This window comes from Thermobia domestica, chromosome 2 (genome assembly GCF_964235325.1).
Source record: "Thermobia domestica chromosome 2, izTheDome1.hap1.1, whole genome shotgun sequence".
In the NCBI taxonomy this organism is placed as follows: domain Eukaryota; kingdom Metazoa; phylum Arthropoda; class Insecta; order Zygentoma; family Lepismatidae; genus Thermobia; species Thermobia domestica.
Genome location: NC_137455.1, coordinates 89,095,582 through 89,117,871, shown reverse-complemented (window position 1 = coordinate 89,117,871; position 22,290 = coordinate 89,095,582). Strand labels below are relative to the sequence as shown.

Here is a 22,290-nt window from a genome sequence, read left to right as displayed (position 1 = left end):
ATCAAATTTGGAATGAAGAGAACGCAAGGCTGTCACACGATCAGATACCAAAAGTGTCTTAAAATCTTATTTTAAGCATAGGAATGAAAATCACTTTGTCAATAATTTCGAAAATTTTGCTGATTCGGAACACCCGAATTTTCTGACACGGAGTTTCGAATCCGAAATTTCGGATACGGATTTTGGGATCCGGATCCAAGATTCGGTTTCTCGAATCCGGATCCAAGATCCGAATTTTCGGATCCGGATCCAAGATCCGTTTTTTCGGATCCGGATCCAAGATCCGTTTTTTTCGGATCCGGATCCGGATCCAAGATCCGGATTTTCGGATCCGGATCCAAGATCCGTTTTTTCGGATCCGGATCCAAGATCCGAAATTTCGGATCCGGATCCAAGATCCGGATTTTCGGATCCGGATCCAAGATCCGGTTTTTCGGATCCGGATCCAAGATCCGTTTTTTCGGATCCGGATCCAAGATCCGTTTTTTCGGATCCGGATCCAAGATCCGAAATTTCGGATCCGGATCCAGTGTTCGGATATCCGGATACCGGATATCCGGACCCAAGTAGATCCGGATATCCGGATCCAAAAATATCCGGATCTGGCTATCCCTACTAGGAAGCAACGATTGAAATATACTAAGAACCACACAGTGTTGCCAGATGTAACCGAAGGTGTAAATATATATATATATATATATATATATATATATATATATATTGCAAAACCTTTAAATTGACTCATAACTCATACGTATGGATGTTCTGTCGTTAATTTTCAGTTTGTTTAGTTGGAGTAGCTTGGAAACTATGGAGCAGAAAAAAGAATTTTTCATTTCCATCGATAACTAATCGAATGAGGCCTCTGTAAGGGGGAACTAGAGAAATCGTAGTTTCCATAAATTAACACTCTGGATTGGCAACTTTGCTGATGTTTATGCAATTCCTGAAAACAATGAAAAACAAACTTTGAAATTATTGTGATAAAATTTTCACTCACGTGCACCCGGCAACATTACTATTCATTTCTATGAGGCTATTTAAAGCAAGAGGTATAGAAGAACAATTCTTGAACTATTCAAGACCTGGAAACGAACATTCGCAGTGCCATTGAGAACATTAACACTTCTAATCTTCGTAAAGTTGCTGCCAACCTGGTGAAACGTGTGAACCGTGTTTGAATCAAAACGGGACACTCCCAGCATCCGCCGTAGAGCTGGTAGCTCATTTCTGATATTAGCAGTGTTGCCGGGTGCATGTAAGTAAACGTTTTATCATGATAATTTCAAAGTTTGTTTTTCATTGTTTTCAGGAATTGTATAATGTAGACAGATCCTTAACACACCTTTTGATGCACTGAAACATCAGCAGGGTTGCCAATTCAGAGTGTAATTTATGAAAACTATGATTTCTTTAGTTCCTCCTTACAGAGGCCTCATCCGATTAGTTATCGGTGGAAATGAAAAATTATTTTTTCTGCTCCATAGTTTCCAAGCTACTCCAACTAAACAAACTGAAAATTAACGACATAACATCCATACATATGAGTTATAAGTCAATTTTAAAGGTTTTGCAAAAAAAAAAAAAAAACCTTCGGTTACATCTGGCAACACTGTGTGGTTCCTAGTGTATTTCAATCGTTGCTTCCTAGTTTAAAAATATATGCATGAACAAGGCTTCATTTTGTAATAACCATTATTTGTGTATCACTTCAGGTTCAAAAGTTCTACTATCCCAAACTCCGGATTACATTGTATATTGGACACCCTGTACAATTAGGTCGGAAGACACGGTGGCTCAGTAGTAGAATACTTACCTCTGGTGCGTGGGTCCCTGGTTTGATTCCTGGCCAGGTAAGTTTGTGGTTGATAACATCATGTCCGTAGGTTTTCTCGAAGTACTCCTGTTTCCTCCCACATTCTCATCCCACCGATTCTTCCATCATCATCATCATTTACTTGCCTCAATCATCCATCTCCCTTAGCCTAAAGGGCATAATCGTGAAACGTAATACTGAAAGATTTCTTTTACTTTCATTTCTGAAATCAGGTCATTATGTTTACAACCATTTCAAAATAAATTTTGGTTTTGCTTCGGACTATTTTCATGTTCATCTTATTTCAGGTACTCTTCATCTTATTTCAGGTACTCGAATAAATCGGAGCAAGCACTTTTGGTTCAAAGCTGTGTATCTCTCTACTTATTCCTTCGTATGCCTTTGTAATTCTTTTCCTCATACTTTCTTTTTATGCATGATAATCACTAACTGTGATATTTCCCATAAATAGAAGCTTTGCTTTGCTATAATTAAATATAAACTAATTATTTGCTGAGCAAAACTATATATTTTCATTAAAGTTCAACACGTGTTACAGTTTCGCCAACTAACTCTTTGGCTTCATCAGACACTATGTGATACAGGATAACTGTACAATCGTATATACATACAACAGCTAAGATATCTTTCTCTGATTGGCTACTGGCAGCAGCAAATCCCTTTCAATTATAATTATTTGAAAATTTTCTATAGAGATGCATTCTATTGTTGCACAACGTATATCATGGATGATATATATAGAATTTAAGTTAGTAGTCCTCGAATATTCCTCCTCAGAATTCTTTGTACCGATTTTTCCAGTATCGAATGAAGCCATCACGTTTAAAATTACTGAACCACTGGTTCTCATTCTCCCATGCTCCGTCGAAAGAGAACTTAAACCTTGAAAAAAAGAGGTGCTAAAATTTGTAGCTTGAATTAAAGACAACTAGCATGAACCATACATGTTTTATAACTACAATATATAATCGAACAAAATGAAATGAGTGATTGCCTTAATGGATACCTCTCAATAGCGTGCATCTCCATAATCCAGACAAAATTTCTTTGATCCTTACAAAATATATACATTATAGGGAAAACCCTCCCTTTTAGGAGTTCTCTCGGACACATTTTAGTAGCGTCTTCATAACGGACAGAAATTATTCCCAGCTCATTTCGTACAGAAAGTACTTTCTAGAATCAGAAAAAAACTCTCCAATTTATGCATGCCTTTAACTGGTCCAACCATTACAAGCTAATTTTGATCAGAAACTGGCGTACACAGGATTATACACCGCTAGATTATTGCAGATTTCTTCCCAAGAAAATCTGTATTTTCTGTATTTAACAATAATATTGCATGTTCTTATTGGGTTACTTTCACTTTCAAAATAGTCGGTAAGCGAATGAGGGGCTTTCATAGAAATATGATTTACAACTGAGAAGAAAATTACAGCACAAAACTTTGTAGTGTACGCTCATATAAACACATCTCCCCAAGGATACTTCTATTTCTTTACAGACGTGGTTTCCCTGTCATTCCCTCAGTAATTCGAACACTGAGTACAATATTTTAATTTACATTTATAACTAATTTATTTACATATAATTATCGTGCACACTGCATACAATTACCACATGAGCTATGACTAATCTAAATTTGTAAAACTATTCTGTAACGGTCACCTCTCATTGACGGACACATATTCATGTCCTATCGGTGTCCGTTATTGAGATATTTTACGTTTATACTCTTTACACGTTTCTAAATATTAAGTTCCAAAGTTAGTTTGTATTTACAATTTATTATCCATCGAGAAAAGAAACATCATACATAATTGAACTATAGTTACTGTACATTGCGAATAATAACCATTAATCATTTTGTAAATTGAGTGTTCAACAACAAACAATGCAATTTGTAGAAGCAAATTGTTTCTCCCACTTAACTTGCACTGATAACCCCAAAAGTAGTAGATACAGTTTTAAGAGTGAAAGCAAGCAATTCTAGAACATATAATTTTGTACTTTCGTAGTCTTTCTATAAAGGATACAGCTCAAACATAGATTGAAATATGACTAATTATTACATATTTGTATAATTTAAATATTTTGTCGGCAGTATATTTACCTCACTTCATATAAAATGTAACTTAAAGAAAAATCCTAAATACTATCTTTCATACCCTTCCTTAAAAAAATCAATTTTTATACGTAAACTGTAACACAGTAACCTGTGTTAAATTGTTGTTGCCTATGTTCTTCGAAGCAAATTTAACAATAGGTCTATTTAGAATTACATGTAGATAACATTACTGATCCACAACCGTGCACGACACAAAACATTCATTAGAAAATTTTGTATAAATCTCCTGAAGTTATTGTATGTCATGTAAGGTCTCTGGCCTTTCCAACTGTATAGAGTAGCTTACCGTATATATACACACAAGGTGTTCTGAAACAACATTAAAGAACTGAAAAATAAATCCTCATGAAAACAGAAAAAATATAGACCAACATGAGTTCACAATTGTGTTATTTCGGAAATGTAGTCCACCAAAAATTGGTTGGAAAGATAAAATAAAGGACCATCACTTGAAATATCGGATCAAGGTCGGGTAAAAGAACATAGTGCTTATTTCGAGCCTAGATTTCATTAATGTACCAGCAGAATTGAAACGGGCAATGACAGCATTAGCCTTGAAGTACAGGAGATTTATGATATCTTCTATAACAGACAATGATAGATCAGGAACTGAAAACTGGCACACACTCTATACCCACTGGTACATGAATGGAATCTAGACACAAAATAACTATTGTTTTATTACCTGATCTTCGTCTGACATTTCACTCTCAAGTTATCGTCCTTTTTATTTTGTTCCGACCAATTTTGGCGGGCTATAGTTCCGAAATGATTTCTCCACCCATGTTGATGTACAATTTCTTTTTCTGTTTTCATGTAAGGATTCATTTTCCTAAGTTTCTTGATGTTTCCGAACACCCTGTAGATAAGCTCCATCTTGGCCTTGGCCATCTTGGTTAAAGAATGTTAAACATCATTCTAATTGTTATAATATATATAATCATATTTGGCATTCATAGGACCTAAACATCTTCCTAACATATTCGTCTATTATCAATGTCATTCCTCGACAAAACATCTTAATTAAATAGTTTCATACCAAAAGTTGAAAGAGGTAGACATAATGTTGAGTATAGACATAAAAACATAACATACCTACAATATAACGACACTACTAACAATGCTGTGCAGGCACATTACTGTATATTGTGAATTTAAAAATACTATACTTACATTGAGCAATTAGATTATTTAATAGAAACTAATTATATTGTCATATCACATGTTTGAAATTTCATATTTAATTGTGAAACCAATTGCAACGACTACTCTTTAAGTAATCATTATGAGTCATTATTTTCAGGATCTATAGCGTATTCAGGTACCTCCTTGTAAAAGCCATTCTAGTTCCTTTTCGGAACCATTCTGTATCATGTACTGTAGTTCGAATTTTTCCAAAATTTGAAGAACTCTTGGAGCCAAATGGACAAAATATAAACTTTGTTTTCTTCTTTGGAAATCTTTCTCCAAACATTTGAATCCCTGAAATTGCATACATATATATATATATATATATATATATATATAGAAGATATTGAAATGTGGTACAGAACTGACGTAATGTAAACTAAGAGTCAAAACAAAAGTGGTTTCATCACCTTTATAAAGAAATCATCACCTAAAGCTTACTTAAATCCTCAATAATAAGCACCATTAATTTGACTTAATTTTACCAGTAAATTGAGGATTATATTCAAGATTTTTTTATTCAAAATCACTGCATATAGACGTGTTCAAATTATTAGACTCAACATTCAGTTTCTGAATATTTTACTGTTCTTACAATATTACGTGAGAAAATACGTTCGAGCTTAGTCCAAATTACTACTTTGTAACTCTGTCCTAATTTCTAGTGGGTGTGGCATATGCTTTTCAATATCAATAAAACAAATGCGTACGTAACATTTAAATATAATTACTATAAAGTGTGTATATCCAAATTGGAAACAAAAAATGAAATGGAATACTTAAAGAAAATTATCTCTCACACAAAGATCAATATTTCTTATTAAATTCCTTATTCTTTATTAAGTCCTTTATCCTTTGTGGCATCCTATATATGAGTCTAACACATTTTGCCTTCAATTCAGCATCGTGATACCACAAATTGTTGATCTTGATCAAATGAAGTTTGGTTCTAATGTGCTGCTTCTCTAGCTTTTCCTTCATGAAGCTCCAAAAGTTTTCAACCGGAATCATATCAAGACTAGTGCCTGGCCACGGGAGAACACTAATTTCGTTGTCCTCAAAGAATTTTGTCACAGCTTTGGCCCGGTGGCATGAGACTCTATTATGCATAAAGATGCATTGTACGTCATCAAAAATAGAGTGCAGTCTGGGAAAGCAGTTCTTCTTGAAGAACTTGCAGGTATTTGTCGTGATTCATTGTCCTCTCTACTATATACAGTCTTCCAGGCCCGAAGACAGAGATCACACCCCAGACCATGTCTGAAGTAGGATGCTTCACGGTTTATTAAAGACATTCCAACTTGAATTCCTCCCAGGGATTCGACGTCGCACATATTGTGAACATTCATCAAACACAAAGATACATGATTCATTACTGAAACACACTATTCTCCAATCGTCAGCAGTCCAATATTCTAGGCCTCATGCCCATTCGAGGCGCTTCTTTGCCATGATTGGAGTAGACTCTAATTTTTGTCTTCTTTCTTGACGGTGTGTTTTTATTCCCTCGGCACAAAGAATCCTTCGAACGCTTTCAGGCCAAATGTCTGCGCCATACGCAGCCATTTTTATGATTAAGTCTATTAGAAGTTGTACTTCTGTTTCCCAGTTATCGCTCACACTTCCCAACCCTATTTGGCTCTTGTTCATTTCAACAGAGATTCTACTCACAGATTTTTGTTCTATTCCAACTCTACTAGCAAGGTATTGCCGTGTATATCTTATTTCCACCGGAAGTATTTTGTTAACTTCCATTTTACGCGGAGTAAGGTCTTTTGCTTTTTCCATTATGCTACAATTACAGGACTACACCGAATAAAAGACTGATACACAATCATTTTAAACTGGCCCATTCGAACTGTTGAATGCTTTGAATGTCGTTAACTTTTTACGACAGCAACCACAACACTTCAGACTGTAACTTGTTGATAGGAACACACAATTGTTGATAGATATCCACAACTGAAACGCCACTTTCAGAATTCCCCTCCCCTCCTCACTAATACCATTTGCTGTTCAAAGGTGATATCACCACTTCAGGATCCTATATTGGTGGTTTATCCATTAAATTAAATGTTCTAGAACTCTGAAATTAGGACTCCTACATCAATTTTACATTTTTCGAGCGTGAGTTTAATAATTTGAACACGTCTGTAAAACTTCAAGATTATCACGAAGTTACTGTTAATAGTTTTAAGAAATCAGATGATATTAAGCATACGCTTGTTAATGCTGAATATGCTTAATAAGAAGTTATTTATGCCTATTTTTATTTGTGTTTAAATAGTAGAAATATAAAGATTTCTTTCTGGAATTTCAGTTAAAGCGTCCTAGTGTTTAACAGAATTATAATAACCTTGAAAAAACAGGGTTGATCTTTCGAATATATGAATGTATATTATGCTCTATATTTTAAGATGTAAAGTAGATCAGAAAAGGGTATATAATTAGTATGTCTACGAAAACAAATTAATTTTAATGTTTGATTTTTCAATCCGATACACAAATGTATTTTTATTCATGTTATGTGTATTACTGATATCATTCTTTAGCTAGATATTGAGATTGAAGTAACACTACTGTCTCTCCACGGTAAGTGAACAGGGAGGCATTTATTTGTTGTATTTTAATGTATTAATGCGCTAGGTATTTCATAATATTGTAAATTCAACTTCCCACAGACTTAGAACTCTCGATATTCATGCCTCATATTGTCCTGTATAGACTGCAGAACGTCAATACAGTACTTTTGGATTTAACTGTTTTTGGTTTTCACGCCAAATAATTTTTATAGTGACAACCATTTAACCTTGTTTCCCTGTTGCCGTAGTATGACTATGAACTTTTCTCTTCCAATATGGGTTGTTTAGTTTCAGCAGAGACACAGACCCAACATAGTAAAACTATATTCGTCATTTCTTGTGATATTTTGTTTGCACGCCAGACATACTGCATATTTGACGACAATTTGATACACATTCAAAGCTTTTTGTTAGAATCGAACTAAACCATAAATGACTCGAATGTTCTATCACCTACGAAATGTTTCTTTGATTATCTTTATGAATCAATTTGCACTTCCTTAAAATAGCCAGGATTTATAACTTTCAATCTGTCCGATAAGCGACTATACGTGGAGCTTCTTAACCCTTTCGGACCCAAGTGCCCGAAGTGGCACACAAGGGCGTGTCACTTTTTCAATCCGCTCCTGTGTGAAAATTAATTAAGATTTTTTTGCGTCAAATATGGTAGGACCATAGTTTATCATATTAGTTTCTTTTTCTTCTGGGTGTCGAATTTCTTTCTCAAATTTCAGCCCAAAGTAAAAATTCGAAATTTTCGAATTTTCTTTTTTCTTTTTTTTTCCTTGTAGCATCCTCCATGGTAGAGAAATCTTCTTAAAACTTGACAGGTAGATACCTAGGATGGATACGTAATCGCTGACATCACTTGGACCGGCCTGCGCGCAGTATTACCAACTAAGTAAATTAAAATTTCTCTAAATTTGGGTGAAAATTCGAAATTTTCGAAAATTTTGTTTATAAATCCGTACCTATACGTTCGAGCGCAAGTCAACTTACGCCAGTCGAACATTGGTCCTTACTGAACAGAGGCAGGTACAGATTGTTACAATGGGGTAATTAGGGGGCGCACGAAAAAATCGTATTTAGGTTATAATCCTTGATTTTTCTAGTTTTTCCTTTTCTGTTTACCGTAATCTATTTTTTTTATTAGAAGCTTTGTTTCTTACATATCGCCATGATACTTGTAGGAAATATTAGTGGTGTATCAATCTTTATTTTAAGATAGTAGTTTGCGTCTGTCTGGTGTTGCCAGCTACAAGTAATTCCCGATCTTAGGGGGAAATTTTGGAAAAATTCAATTTTTTGTTTATTTCCCTCTTGTTGTCTACATTCGAAGAAACGTATCACTGTCTGAAGCCTCGTCCTTAGCCTACACAACGCATCATAGAAAGTTTCAGTAGGATAATTAGGAAAACTACAGTTGAGGTTTATAATAAACCATGTTCTGCAAATGGTAAGAAAATGATAAATTTCTGAGGTAGAATGAGTTTTTTTTTTTTTTTAAATTCCATGCTTACTTTGTAGGATATATATTAGTGGGGTACCAGGGTTTATTTTCAAATAGTTTGCGTCTGTTTGGTGGCAGCGATTCCAGCCAAAATAATAATAATTCCCGATTCTAGGTTAAAAATTCGGAGATTTTTCCTTTTTTCCTCTATTATTTCCCTCTTGCTGGCTACATTGGAACAAACGTACTACTATCTGAAAGCCTTGTCTTTGGCCTACAGAACGCAACATTAAAAGTTTCAATAAAATAATTAGGGAAACTGTAGCCCTGGCACACCTCTTGCTTTTTGTTTCTGACATGTAAACAGTGTCAAAATTTCATGTGTATGATGGCAGAGATTTTTTTCTTTCTCTCTTTGTATGGAGGCAGCGACTTCAGGTTTTTACTGCACCTTGTCAACACGCCAAAGATTATTTAGGTGACTTGGACCCATGTGGCAACAGTGGTGCCAGCTACAAAAATATCTTGAAGTTCAGTTAGGGATTTTTTGGTAAATTTTCACCTCTACATTTCCCATAATAATTTCCCACCCGTTGGCAACACTGCAATGTAACTTACACACTAAAAATAATCACATACAACTTTTTTTTTTAAAAAAAAAAAAAAAACAAGGCCTTAACCATATCAATCAGATAGTTTTTGAGCAGTAAGTCACTAACTGAAATTGTAGGAAAACACCAAAAATGACCTGGGTCCGAAAGGGTTAACCATCAATAGGAATTTCTATCTTTAACTCAGTATATGTTTCTTTATTAAATATGGCACGGCAAAGTTTCATCGCGTTTTCGCTTTCTAAAGCCCATTCTGAATCTTCGCATTGTCATTAATGGTATCTTAGTGGAATTTGAAATTAATATGGCACTCACCAGGTGTGCACACAGAAAGTTTTGTTGGTTGGAGTCCAATAACACAAGACACCAATCTACATAGTATTGAACTGGCGTTATTATGCATTCGAAAAGACGGTAAGTAATTGTTAAGTAGAATCGCCTATATTCTCAGAAAAAGTCATAGAACTTGATTGTTTTTATAAGAAAGAGTATATATGAAGTGTAAGACTAAATATTCAGGCTGCATCAATCATTTCTCTGCTAAATAAGTATAGTTATATTATAAACGTGTACAAATGAATATCAAGTTACGAAGTTTTTTTTTCTTTTTTGGGAGGCAGGTCTGGACCCGGTGGACTCCCCGCGAGAATACCTCCTTGGTGCCACATACAAACCATGTTAACCAAATAGCTTCTGTAGTAACTGTTCTCTTTAGTATAAGTTTTTATATATTTTAAGAAATTTTACTCAAATGTTGTATTTACTTTCTGCGGAAAAGTTATGAAATACATGGTAAACAGAGGAGACAGCGCATTGCGATTTCAAGAACTTTTAAACAATAGCAATATTAAAGGTAATATCATAGTATTACATACGACTTCAAAAACTGGAAACTAATCGATTTTGCATAAACGACAAATTTTCCGCAGCGTAAGAAGCTGTTGATCTTGGTCAACATCTCTTTCAACCACAACTACATCCAGGTTCGTAGCCAGAGGGACTTGTGATATTTTCCTTGGTTCTAATATTCGTTGAACATTGAATGGAAATATATATTTAAAAAAAAAACTACTACTGTATGTTTTAACCTGCATTCTCTACTGATCTTCGAAATCTGCTGTTGGTTATTTACTCTTACCATCCACTTTTATGGACTGCATGGAAGCACTCCCCATAAAAACAAAACAATAACAGTATGACAATTCATCAAAAGACCTATATTGGTATTAAAAACTACTGTATTTCTACATTTACCAAATATAATATACCTTTGCTGTTGTATAGTCAATAAATTGAACATATTTGCAATCCACAATCACAGGACATGTTCCATTTCCCTCGTCGACAGCACACTTTCTGATTTCACCACAAACATGATGGACGGAAGGATATACGACGTAGTGTTCCGGAGTCACCAGAAGGTATCTCTCGCCTTTTGAGCTCTGCATTGTAAGAGGATTAAATAAAGCTTATAAGCTCCTTCTGTCAAAGGTTTTCAAAATAAGGTTTGATTATTATGTATAAGTTTACTGCTTACTAAAGTAGAAAAATATTAGAGTATTTTAGCTGTCTACAAACTGAAGGGTAGAATGGCTAACCAGGTGCTTAAGATCAAGAAATTGAGGTTCATGATATTGAAATAAACGGAAGAACGAGAAAACCAACGACAAAGAAACTCAGCACAAGCAAGCACACATGCTGTGACATCGAATCCTGAACTCTTCTCAATAGAGGTGATTATTCTTGTATTGAGTTGAGTTGATTGTGAGTTTAACGTCCCTTTCAACAGCGAGGCTATATGAGACAGGACCTACTGATTAACGTGGAATCCGAACCACATGAGCTCCCGCAGGGAATCGAACCCGCTCTCCCACTCCAAAAGCGCGTACGTTAACCGCTTAGCCACGAAGGAGCTCTATTCTTATATTGCATAATCAATCATCATTTAGTATTTCTTGAATTCTACATTATTATTATTATTATTATTATTATTATTATTATTATTATTATTATTATTATTATTATTATTATTATTATTATTAATATACATATACGCTCCAAGACTTTATCTAAATTTGTTTTGTCATTCTGAAATTAAAATTCTAGTTGTATTTATTTTCAAATGGAAATATTTTGTCTTGCTGTCAACAACAATCGAATGTCTACAGGAAACAGGTGAAAAAACAAATTCTGTCTCAGTTTCAGAAAATACTAAAAAGGAATTACGTAAATTACGTCATAGCAGTGTAGCCAGTAGAATATAGGCTAATTCGTTTTTTCTATCAGAAAATACAAAGAACCATTTACCGCAATTGTGCATGTGCACATAATGCATAGTTTTTGTTTTCCTTAACTTGGCTATTGTCTTTATTGTAGAAGAAATGGAAAATGAATGGCACAAATCACTTTGTATAGGACTAGATTTGTAGAAGTAATATTATTTTATATAATTTTATGATGTATGGGGTTGAATATATTAATATAAATACTTGCAACCCAACAATTATCAGATATACCCGCACCCAAATAAAAGTACATCGAAAATCTGTAATGATATTGATTTTTTTGCAGAATGTAAAAGATAAAAGGAAGAACGACTGTTGAATAACAATAAAAAAAAATGGGAAGTGCATCCTTTCTCGGTGAAATTTCTTGTGATAGGCTAAGTTTGGCAAACAAACTCAAACGAGGTTTTGCCACTTTTGTTCAGCGGGATTACAGATGCTATTCATTGACTTGTGACCTGTGTGAGGGATTCAGTGAATTGTGTGGTGTGATTTTGTGATTGACAGCAAGCAGACCAAGAAAAAAAAGCAATCCTTGAAGTAACATAATATTGAAAATGGATTAGTTGCAATGATAATAAATTAGTTACCGCTGTTTGGTTAATTTTTTTTTTTTAATTTTTATTTTGCTTTGTTTTGTATCCTTTCTTGAAAGGTACTATTTCTACAAGTGAAAGTAATACTGATGTCACGTGGTCGCACTTTTATCTGATTGGTTGAGGGACGTTACGTGTCCTGATCACGTGGTATGACGTCATAAGGATCAATGTCCTCTTGATTCTGGCAAGGGCACATTGGTCCATCCATTAAAGTTTGGAAGTGGTACATAGGAGAACCTCCCTTAAATTTTGCAAATTGCCAAATTTAAAACTTTGGTATGGTAGTATGGAACTTTGTAAGATTGGGTAGTCTAAGTTTGGGCATTCCCTTTCGTAGGTAAAAAAATGGCAAAAATGGACATTTTGGACAGGTTTCTAATCTATTTGATCATCACTTTTGAGGCTTTATTGCCTTATATAGTTATATGCATACAGGGGTCCATTCCCTTTCATGTGGGAGACCCGGGTTCGATTCCCGGCGGGAGCTCATGTGGTTCGGATTCCACGTTAATCAGCAGGTCCACGTCTCATATAGCCTCGCTGCTGAAAGGGACGCTAAACTAAAATCAACTGAACTCAACTCATTCCCTTTCACAAGACATGAGTACATTGATGCTCCTCTCTTAATTCTAAGAGGTACATAGGACAACTCCTTAAATGTAAGAATTGTCAGAAAAAGAAAATGTAAAATGTTCTCTAGGGCCCAAATATATATAACGGTAAATTTGGATGGTCCATCTTTTTGCCTTTCATGGGTAAAAAATTGCCAAAATTTTCAATTTTGAAGGTTTTGACCTATTTTATTTTCTTCTAATGTGTTTTCGTCGGTGGATCAGCATTCGTGGCACCCACCTGGAGGTCACTTTTTGCATTTTATCTTTATTTTGTCTTTATGCAGGATTGTGTGCACAGATCCCACGGAAATGCCAACTTTGAAGGTGATGTGTTCCATACTCATTCGGCGATCCTCCAAAACAACGTTCTCCACTCATGCGATCATGTCGTCAGACCAGCTTGTGCGAGACCGAGGTTATTTTAGTTTGTTGTCACACGACATTCTGCCTTCTTTGAAATGTCGCAGCTAAGAACGCAAATTACACACATCCATACCACCATCATCACATGTCTCACTAAAGTGGAGATGAATTTCAAGCGGTATCACACCACTCAAACGTAGAAAACGTCATCGTTTTACGAGTATCGTAAGTTTCAAAAAATCATCACTCTCAGCGCTGTCGCTAGAGTTCTGTGTGCCGTACGGTTTTGCCATCTTTGTCATGCATTGACAACGAGTATTTTAAAATAAACAACATGTTTCTATCTGTTACTTGTCCTGAGAAAAAGAATTGAAGGTTTTATAACTTGAATGCACCTCGCACAACTTGTTTAAGGCTCATCAAAAATATAGATTAGGTCAATAACCGACGACGTGGCAATACTATCGTTTGGCAATTTGTTACCCACAGAAGGCAATAAGTAGGACCATCCAAATTTACAGTAGCACATATTTGAGTCCCAGAGAACATTTTTCAAATTTTATTTTTAACAAGTCTAAAATTTAAGGGGGATCCTTATGTAACCTTGCCAAAAATTTAGGTAAGTACATCAATGTACCCATACCTTATGAAAGAGAACGGACTCTATACACACCTCTATAACCACGTTTGATAATAAAGCCTTATTAACGAGGACAAAATAAGTCAAAAATCCAAATTTTGATTTTTTTCAATTTTATACCAATGATAGAAAACGATTCGGATCCCTCATGCTTACAGTAATATATATTTGGATACTTGAGAACATTTACCAACCTTCAGTTTTTGACAGTTCTCAGGGGTGGTCCTAGGTACCATTGTAAATTTTGAAAGGAGTATATCAACGTAACCATGTGTTATAAAAGAGAAAAGGTACGTAAATAAAATAAAAAATCTCCAAATTTTGAGTTTTCGACAATTTTATACCCATGAAAGGAAACAATATGGACATCCCAAATTTACCATGGTCCTTTATATTAGAGTTCTAGAGAATATTTACCAGTTATTGTTTTTTCACAATTTCTAAATTTAAGGGGTAGTTCTGTGCATCCCTCCCAAAATTTAAGATCGGAACATCAATGTACCTAGTATGTTCTATAAAAGGGAATGGACTCCTTTACTTACCCATATAACCATATAAGGTAATAAAGAATCATTGAAGATAATTCTTTTTACTGGTGGTCCTATGTATCAGCAGTCGATGGTAAAATTTTGTGTGGGGACTTTATTTATTTATTTTGACATTGGTCAACTGAGAAAACATTTTTAATGGTCTAAAGCATTTTCCCAATTCATGGTACGTAGATCCCTAGGGATCTCTGGTATTATTTACATCTCATAATTTATAAAAGATGTAAATAATACCATGGTCCCTCTGTATGTATTCTGTACTTTATTTTGTATGCTCATAACATGAATAAAGTTATGTAATTTATTTGTTGTTAATATTGCTACCTACTAACTACTACTACGTATTACGCTGATTACACTCTTCAACAAATTTTGATCGAAAGTATGTAAATTCTTTGAAATTGCGATTTTTACATTCATTTAAGCATAATATGAAAGGAGATGATAATAGAAGAATTTTCTTAGCTCAGGTTGTGAAAAAAACGCCCTTGTACAACAGTAGCTGTATATATACAAATGTATTAATATTTATAGAACATTTAAGCAAAATCCTTGTAAAAACCTACATTTCACTTTTTTTCTATCCATTTCACTGTGATGTGATAAGCTGGGGTTAAGAAGTACCCTAACCTATAGCTTTCTATACCCTTGTACTTCCTTTTTCAAAATTGCGCAAATACCAGTTTCACAGCGATACAGAAAATAAAGTAATCGTGGTCAAGTTAACCGTTAACAATTCCGTAATAAAAAATCAGTATTAACATCAAAACATGAAAAATATGTACAAATACCTTTTTGTGCAAGAACTACACTGCAATGTAGACAAAAGTTTCAAGTGATACCTTGTACAGGATTATGTTTATTTTATTTTGAGCGTCTTCGCTTGGCTTGCCTTTTGTAGGTTACATCTGGAGCATCCCTTGCAATAGTCCAACAGTAGTCGGCCAATATGTTAGAACTCCACTTTCCCTCATATCTCTTCTCCATGGCTGCAACATCTTGATGGAAACGCTCACCATGTTCGTCACTTACAGCTCCACAATATTCGGGAAAGAAGTCTAGATGTGAATGAAGAAAGTGGAGTTTCAGAGACATATTGCAACCAAGATTTTCGTAGCACAATAACAACTTTGCTACCAGTTGTTTGTAATTTGTTGCTCGGTGTCTTCCCAAGAACTGTGAACAAACACTCTTCAAGCTTTCCCACGCAGCTTTCTCCTCACCTTGGAGAATTTCGTCGAACTTGTGATCTTTGAATAGTTGCCTAATCTGTGGCCCTATGAAAACACTCTCTTTAACTTTGGCATCACTTAATCGAGGGAATTGTCCTCTTAGGTACTTATAGGCCTCATCCTCTTGGTTCATGCTCTTAACAAAACTTTTCATAAGACCTAATTTAATATGTAGAGGGGGAAGCAAAATTCGGTTACGATCTACCAGTGGTTCATGCTGCACATTTTTCACTCCCGGCTGAAGAGTTTCTCTGGTACTCCAATCACTTTTGCGGTAATGAGATCCACGATCTCTACTGTCCCATTCACATATAAAGCAACAATACTTTGTATACCCTAACTGCATACCTAGCAACAGTGCTATTACTTTAAGGTCACCACAAATGAGCCACTGAAAATCGTAATATTTGATGGCTTGAAGTAAATGTTTCAAGTTTTCATAAGATTCCTTCATATGAACTGCGTGACCTACAGGAATTGAAAGAAGTTCATTTCCAATATGTAAAAGCACTGCCTTTAAACTCACCTTGGACGAATCTATAAAGAGCCTCCACTCCGTAGGTTCGTAATTAATTTTAAGTGCCCTCATGAGACCATTTACATCTGTACATGCCACAAGTGTATTTTCCATAGTAAAAAATGAAGTGAACATCTTCTTCTTATTCCGATACACTGAAATATTTACTTTTTCCTTCAATAAATTCCATTGCTTTAAGCGTGACGCTAAAATTTTGGCTTTGCTTTTCGAGAGGTCCAAGTCTCTGATTAGATCACTTAGTTCCTCTTGAGTAAGTCTATGTGGTTCACATGGAGGTTCTTCTACAACAAACGTAGGGTCCTTCGAAGTACTTGATTCAGGAGCTTCAACTTCTTGATCATCATCAGAAAAAAGATCGTATTCTTTAGGTGGGTCAGGAACAGGTAGTCCTTGTCCATGTGGAACAGGGCGCATTGCAGAAGGAATGTTAGGATAGATCAAGGCCCACTTCTTCTTCGTGGAAATTCCCTTCTTGACGGAAGGAACCATACAAAAATAACAGTCTCTGATGTGGTCGCTTGGCTCCCTCCAAATCATGGGTACTGCAAAAGGCATTGAGCACCCCTTCCCATTAATCCAATTTCTTAGATTGCTGGCACAAGTGTTACACACAATGTGGGGTGCCCAAGATTTATCTTGGTCTCCAATTTTACAACCAAAATGATATTGATAGGCTTTTTTTATTAGTGGTGTTATAGTCTGCTTTTGTGAGGAAAATGTCACTTCCCCACACAGGTAGCAGAAGCTATCCGCACTGTTTACACATTTTCGCGGCATTTTTGTTTATTAAAATCCTCAAAATGTCACTTGAAATAATTCCGACAACTATTTAAAAATATACATTCGAAATACCAGTATTTTTGCGTACTTGTAGTTGTATTTTTATGTCCGGCACTACACAAACGTCACACCCAAAACGCTGATAACTGCACTAAACCTGTCTTTTCTAACAATAGCAGAACACTACTGAGGTAAGGAACACAATGAAACCAAGCGTTCATATAGTTTCTCCAGTGTTGCCGGATCAGTGTAACATTTTACCCCAAACGAAGCGAATATATTTATTTTTAAAGCGTTATTATTAGACATGCCTGTAAAACGAAAAGTAGAGCTAATATTCGAAAATAACTTTCAAATTCGTGATCAGCACCACAAAATCAATTAGAATTAGCTGATTTTGTTCAATTTACATTTTCGTTGTTGAACAGTGTTATTATTATTAGTCGGCAAGGACTAATGAGTTTTTTTTTCAATTTTAGATTTGGGATAGAAATGTTTCTTCCACTTTTCTCGATCTTCAGCTTCCTCTTTTAACTCCCAATATTTCCTCCTATTTTTCAAATCATCGATCTGTTGTGTTGTTCTTATTATTATTCCTCGCTTCCCTTCCATCTTTCCTTCTATGGTGGTGTGAAGAGGACAATTTCTTCGCATGATGTGCCCAATCCAATTTGCCTTTCTAAGGGGGATGGTGGCAAGAAGTGCCCTCTTCTCTGCAATCCGTTTTAAAACATCTTCGCTTGTTGCTCTCTCTCTCTGTCCATTTTATCTTCTCCATCTTCCTCCAACACCACATTTCAAAGCTCTCTAAATATTTCTTCTCTAACTTCCGTAATGTCCAAGTCTCTGAACCATACAGCCCAATGCTTCATATATAGCACTTGACCAACTTCTTCCTAAGTCCAATATTGAGCCTGCTAGTAAAGAGTGATCCTTCCTTGTTAAATGCTTCCCTAGTTATGGCAATTCTTGATCTGATCTCTTTGGTGCAGTAAGCGTCTCTCGTCAAAATACTTCCCAGATACTTAAAATTTTCGACCTCTTCAAGTTCTCTTTGTTCTACTCTGATCTGTAAGAGCGTGTTTCCACGGGATGTTCTCATGACTTTCGACTTTTCGATGTTAATTTCCATTCCATACAATTTTCCAGTGTCAGCTATTTTGTCAATCATCTCCTGTAGTCCTCCTTCGGTTTTAGCTATTAGGCCTATAACCGTATCATCTGCATACGTGATCTTGCTAATGATCTGCCCTCCAATCTTGAAATCTCCAATCCCCATTAATGCTTCCTTCATTAAACATTCACTGTAAATGTTGAATAATTGGGGCGACAAACTACATCCTTGTCTGACTCCTCTTCCAATCTTCACACTATTGGTTTCTCCTTCATTCAAGCGGAACTTCACTCGTTGTCCTGTGTACAGGTTTTGATCTCTCCAGTTGACTCCGATTTCTTTAAGTAATTTTAGAAGTTTTGTCCAATTGACTCGGTCAAAAGCCAGTCGATGAAGCACAAACACAGCTCTTCCTTTACATCAAGAATTCTTTCTGATATAATTCTCATCAATTCAATAGCATCTCTGGTGCCTTTACCTTTCCGGAATCCAAATTGATCTTCTTTTAACCTATCATCTTCGTAGACTACTAGCAGCTTTGTCAAGCGTCATCTCACCATGTCTCACTGGGGTTGCCACCTGTCCCGAATTAGAGAGAGATCATCTCGAATTTTAAGAAAATTTTCAGTGTTCCGAATTACTCTTAAGAGGAACACATTATAAGGCGGGACACCAAATTATCTAAAGCACAAAATATGCGACAGAAATTCTGTGAGATTTGTAAATTTGTAGTTACGACTATCAAAATACTGATATAGATTTATCGCTAAAAGTTTTCATGTTGGTAGCAGTGAAATCACTGCTAATTATGTTATTCTTTGACTTGTTCAATTGTTCGTAAATTCTGTTCTACTAACTGGCAACAAGATGACGCTAAGAGATTTCTGTTTCGTGTGTTTTCGGTTTAGATTTTCATTGCAATTTTCATTCATCAATATATGTATTTCTTTCTATTATTCTTAGTAAATTCTTCCATACACAAACTTGGGTATTTTCCATACGTAGAAGCTTTGCTTTGTATATACTTAAACACAAACTATCTGCTGAGCAAAACAATATATTCACACAAAAAACTACATACGTGTTACAGTTTCGCCTACTAACATTTTGGCTTCATCAGACACTATCAATAGGTATTTTGGTGGACTTTGTTATGTCAAACATCATGTTCTGTGATGGGAATACGTTAGAGTTCATTATCTCTTGTCAATACCAAGAGGAACAAGCCAAATGCTAAGTTTTGTGTGCTTTTCGTACGCCACTTCTGAACTTTACAGTCCCATAACTTTTTCCCTACTGGCGGACTGCAGCTAATAATTTGGTAACTTACTAACTACCTGATGATCTTTCAGTATATGTAACTCTTATTCCGCAATTCGAGTCTCGATATCGCGTCCCTTCCTTGACAGGCCTCGAAAGCCAAGTAGTAGTATAAGTCATATTGCTATTATTACAATTACAAATATCAATATCCAAAAGTGCTTTAAGTTCTTTTTTCACTTAGATATAGCCTACTCACCTCAGTTAAGTAGACAGAAACGAATGGAAAAAGAAGGGAAATGAAGGTCTTGAAAGTAAAACGCAGACAAATTTACCAGTCTTCAGAAGATACTGTCTACAATGCAGTGAGTAGAGTGAGTCGGTAGGTCAGACTGAGTCGGTGGGTCTCAGTGGGTCACGGTAGGTGGTGGGTCATGCTGTTGTCCACGACCCACTGACCCACCGACCCACTCCATCTCTAGTGCGGGCGAGTATTTAATATCATACCGAAGGTAAGTAAATAATTTATATTGTGGAATGTGGGATAGTAGCTTTTTTTTTTCTTGAGCGAGTAAAATTTTGTTGCTTATTTGCATCCCAGCAATAAATAGTCTGTTAAGTTTCCAAGTTAGTGTGATGATGAATAAACTATGTAGAAGTAGTCTTGTAATACATGATTAAATTATGTATTATTAAATTATGTAATTCTTGCAAAGACATTCCTTATTTAAGCGACACTGGTTCTTTGTCTTTTGAGTGCATACCCCTCAAGAACATGATTTTTTAAAAATCTTTATTTGGAATATTTTCTCCTTCAGCAGAAATCCTCATGCAATGGTCCAATGATGAATCTCTCCGGGTCGATTGTTCTTAGTAGTGTCATTACAATGCATTCGATTCATTGTGCTGAAAGACCTTTCAATAGTAGCTGTTGATACGGGTACAATTATATTTTCACACGTGTGGTTTTTAGTACGCCATAACCTAGAGTTGAACTCAGGATATATTTTAATGGTGACACTCTTTTATTCGTACATTTTATCAAGAATTTGAAGGATTTTACACCTGTTAATGAATGATCTTGATCTATGTCCCGAATAAACTGACAAACATTTCTGATATCCCTTTTATGAACTGAACACGATCAAAAATTTCAAACAACAAATACAAGATTAAACCTATAGGAAGTATTCAGAAAGAATTCGTTAATCGAGAGTTACTAACGCTATGTGGAAACTATGGAAACTATGGAAATCTAGATGTGAGCATGATTAGTCTGTAAAAGTGAAAATACATGAAATATGGAAATCTAGATATGCGCATGAGTAGTCTGTAAAAATGAAAATACGTATATAAAATACGAAGTTCGAAATGTTTTCTCTGTTGTTTGAAATCACAAAAATTTATAAATAGTTATGAAATCGGATTATAATTAACATATTCATTTCTAAGGGATGTATTTATGACAGGAATAAGTAGAAGTCAATTAATATTAGTGACAATAGAAGAATTATGTTGTAATTATACGGGAAGATAATTTATCGATCAGTTTAATGTATCTCTTAGAAAACAGGAAATTTTCTATTCATCTAGGAAATAGTTCTCCTATTGTAGAGAACTCGACTAAATAGCTGCTTTACCCGATGAGGCGGAAAGAAAGAACGAGAGAAAGGCATGTAATTAATTGCCTTTGTATTCTCATAATGTTAGTTTATTGTGACTAAACCAGCTACCCACTGCTGTAAATTAATTAGTCACATGTGATTAACTTAGTCAAATACTACGTGCTAATCAGAGATTCTGAACTGATTCTGAATACACTTCCAATAACCATGCGTTAGTCAAACCATTATTATGGCTCTAATCATACGTCAATACGACTCTGCATAAAGCTCAGTATGTCTATGTTAAATCTTCTGTCCAACTCAATCTATACTGTGTTAGTCAAGGATCTTACAAAATAGAGGATCTTCCCATATGTATCGTCATCCTATTAAATCGATGAAGCCAAAAAACAACCGAGCATCGGCACTGATTGCCTACTCACGTTTCCGCCATCATCTGATTGGCTATTTTCGTCTCCGCCATGATTGTTGGCTCAAAACATTGCGATCCTATTGGGCGGAGTAGGCAGAGTAGGGGTGGCGAAACTGTGACGTATGGCTTCAAGATTTTGTTGTAAGGGCAGATCGTTTATTTTATAAGACCCTTGGTGTTAATAGATTTTAGAACTATTTAAATATCTGCAATTATTTTTCTTCTTCTACATGGGCTTTTTCTTTTTTCCTTTCTTTCTTTCTTTCTTTCTTTCTTTCTTTTTTTCTTTTTTTACAGCAATCTTAGATCATTTATTTTTAATGTATCCGTAAGTTTCGACAGGAAAACGTTTTTCTTTGTTTTGTTCCTCCTTTTCAGATCTTGAGAAATCGATTTAATTGTATGTTGTGGTATCTTGCTTACTGGCAGTCCTTCTTTTGCACACATTTGCTTAACTCAGACACAAATCCCAGTATCTCTACCA

General features: G+C 35.3%; 1 protein-coding gene across 1 annotated transcript in view; it reads right to left on the bottom strand.

Moving 5' to 3' along the window:
* Window positions 1–2,334: 2,334 nt before the first annotated feature.
* The window catches only part of LOC145673990 (sodium-independent sulfate anion transporter-like), a 109,744-nt gene continuing 89,788 nt past the window's right edge, over window positions 2,335–22,290 (bottom strand). The window contains exons 10-11 of the mRNA XM_081743816.1: window positions 11,065–11,238; window positions 2,335–5,447 (exon numbers count right to left, since the gene is read on the bottom strand). Coding sequence (XP_081599942.1) covers window positions 5,283–5,447; window positions 11,065–11,238 — 339 coding nt within the window. The 3' untranslated portion in view covers window positions 2,335–5,282. The remainder of the gene's footprint in view (window positions 5,448–11,064; window positions 11,239–22,290) is intronic.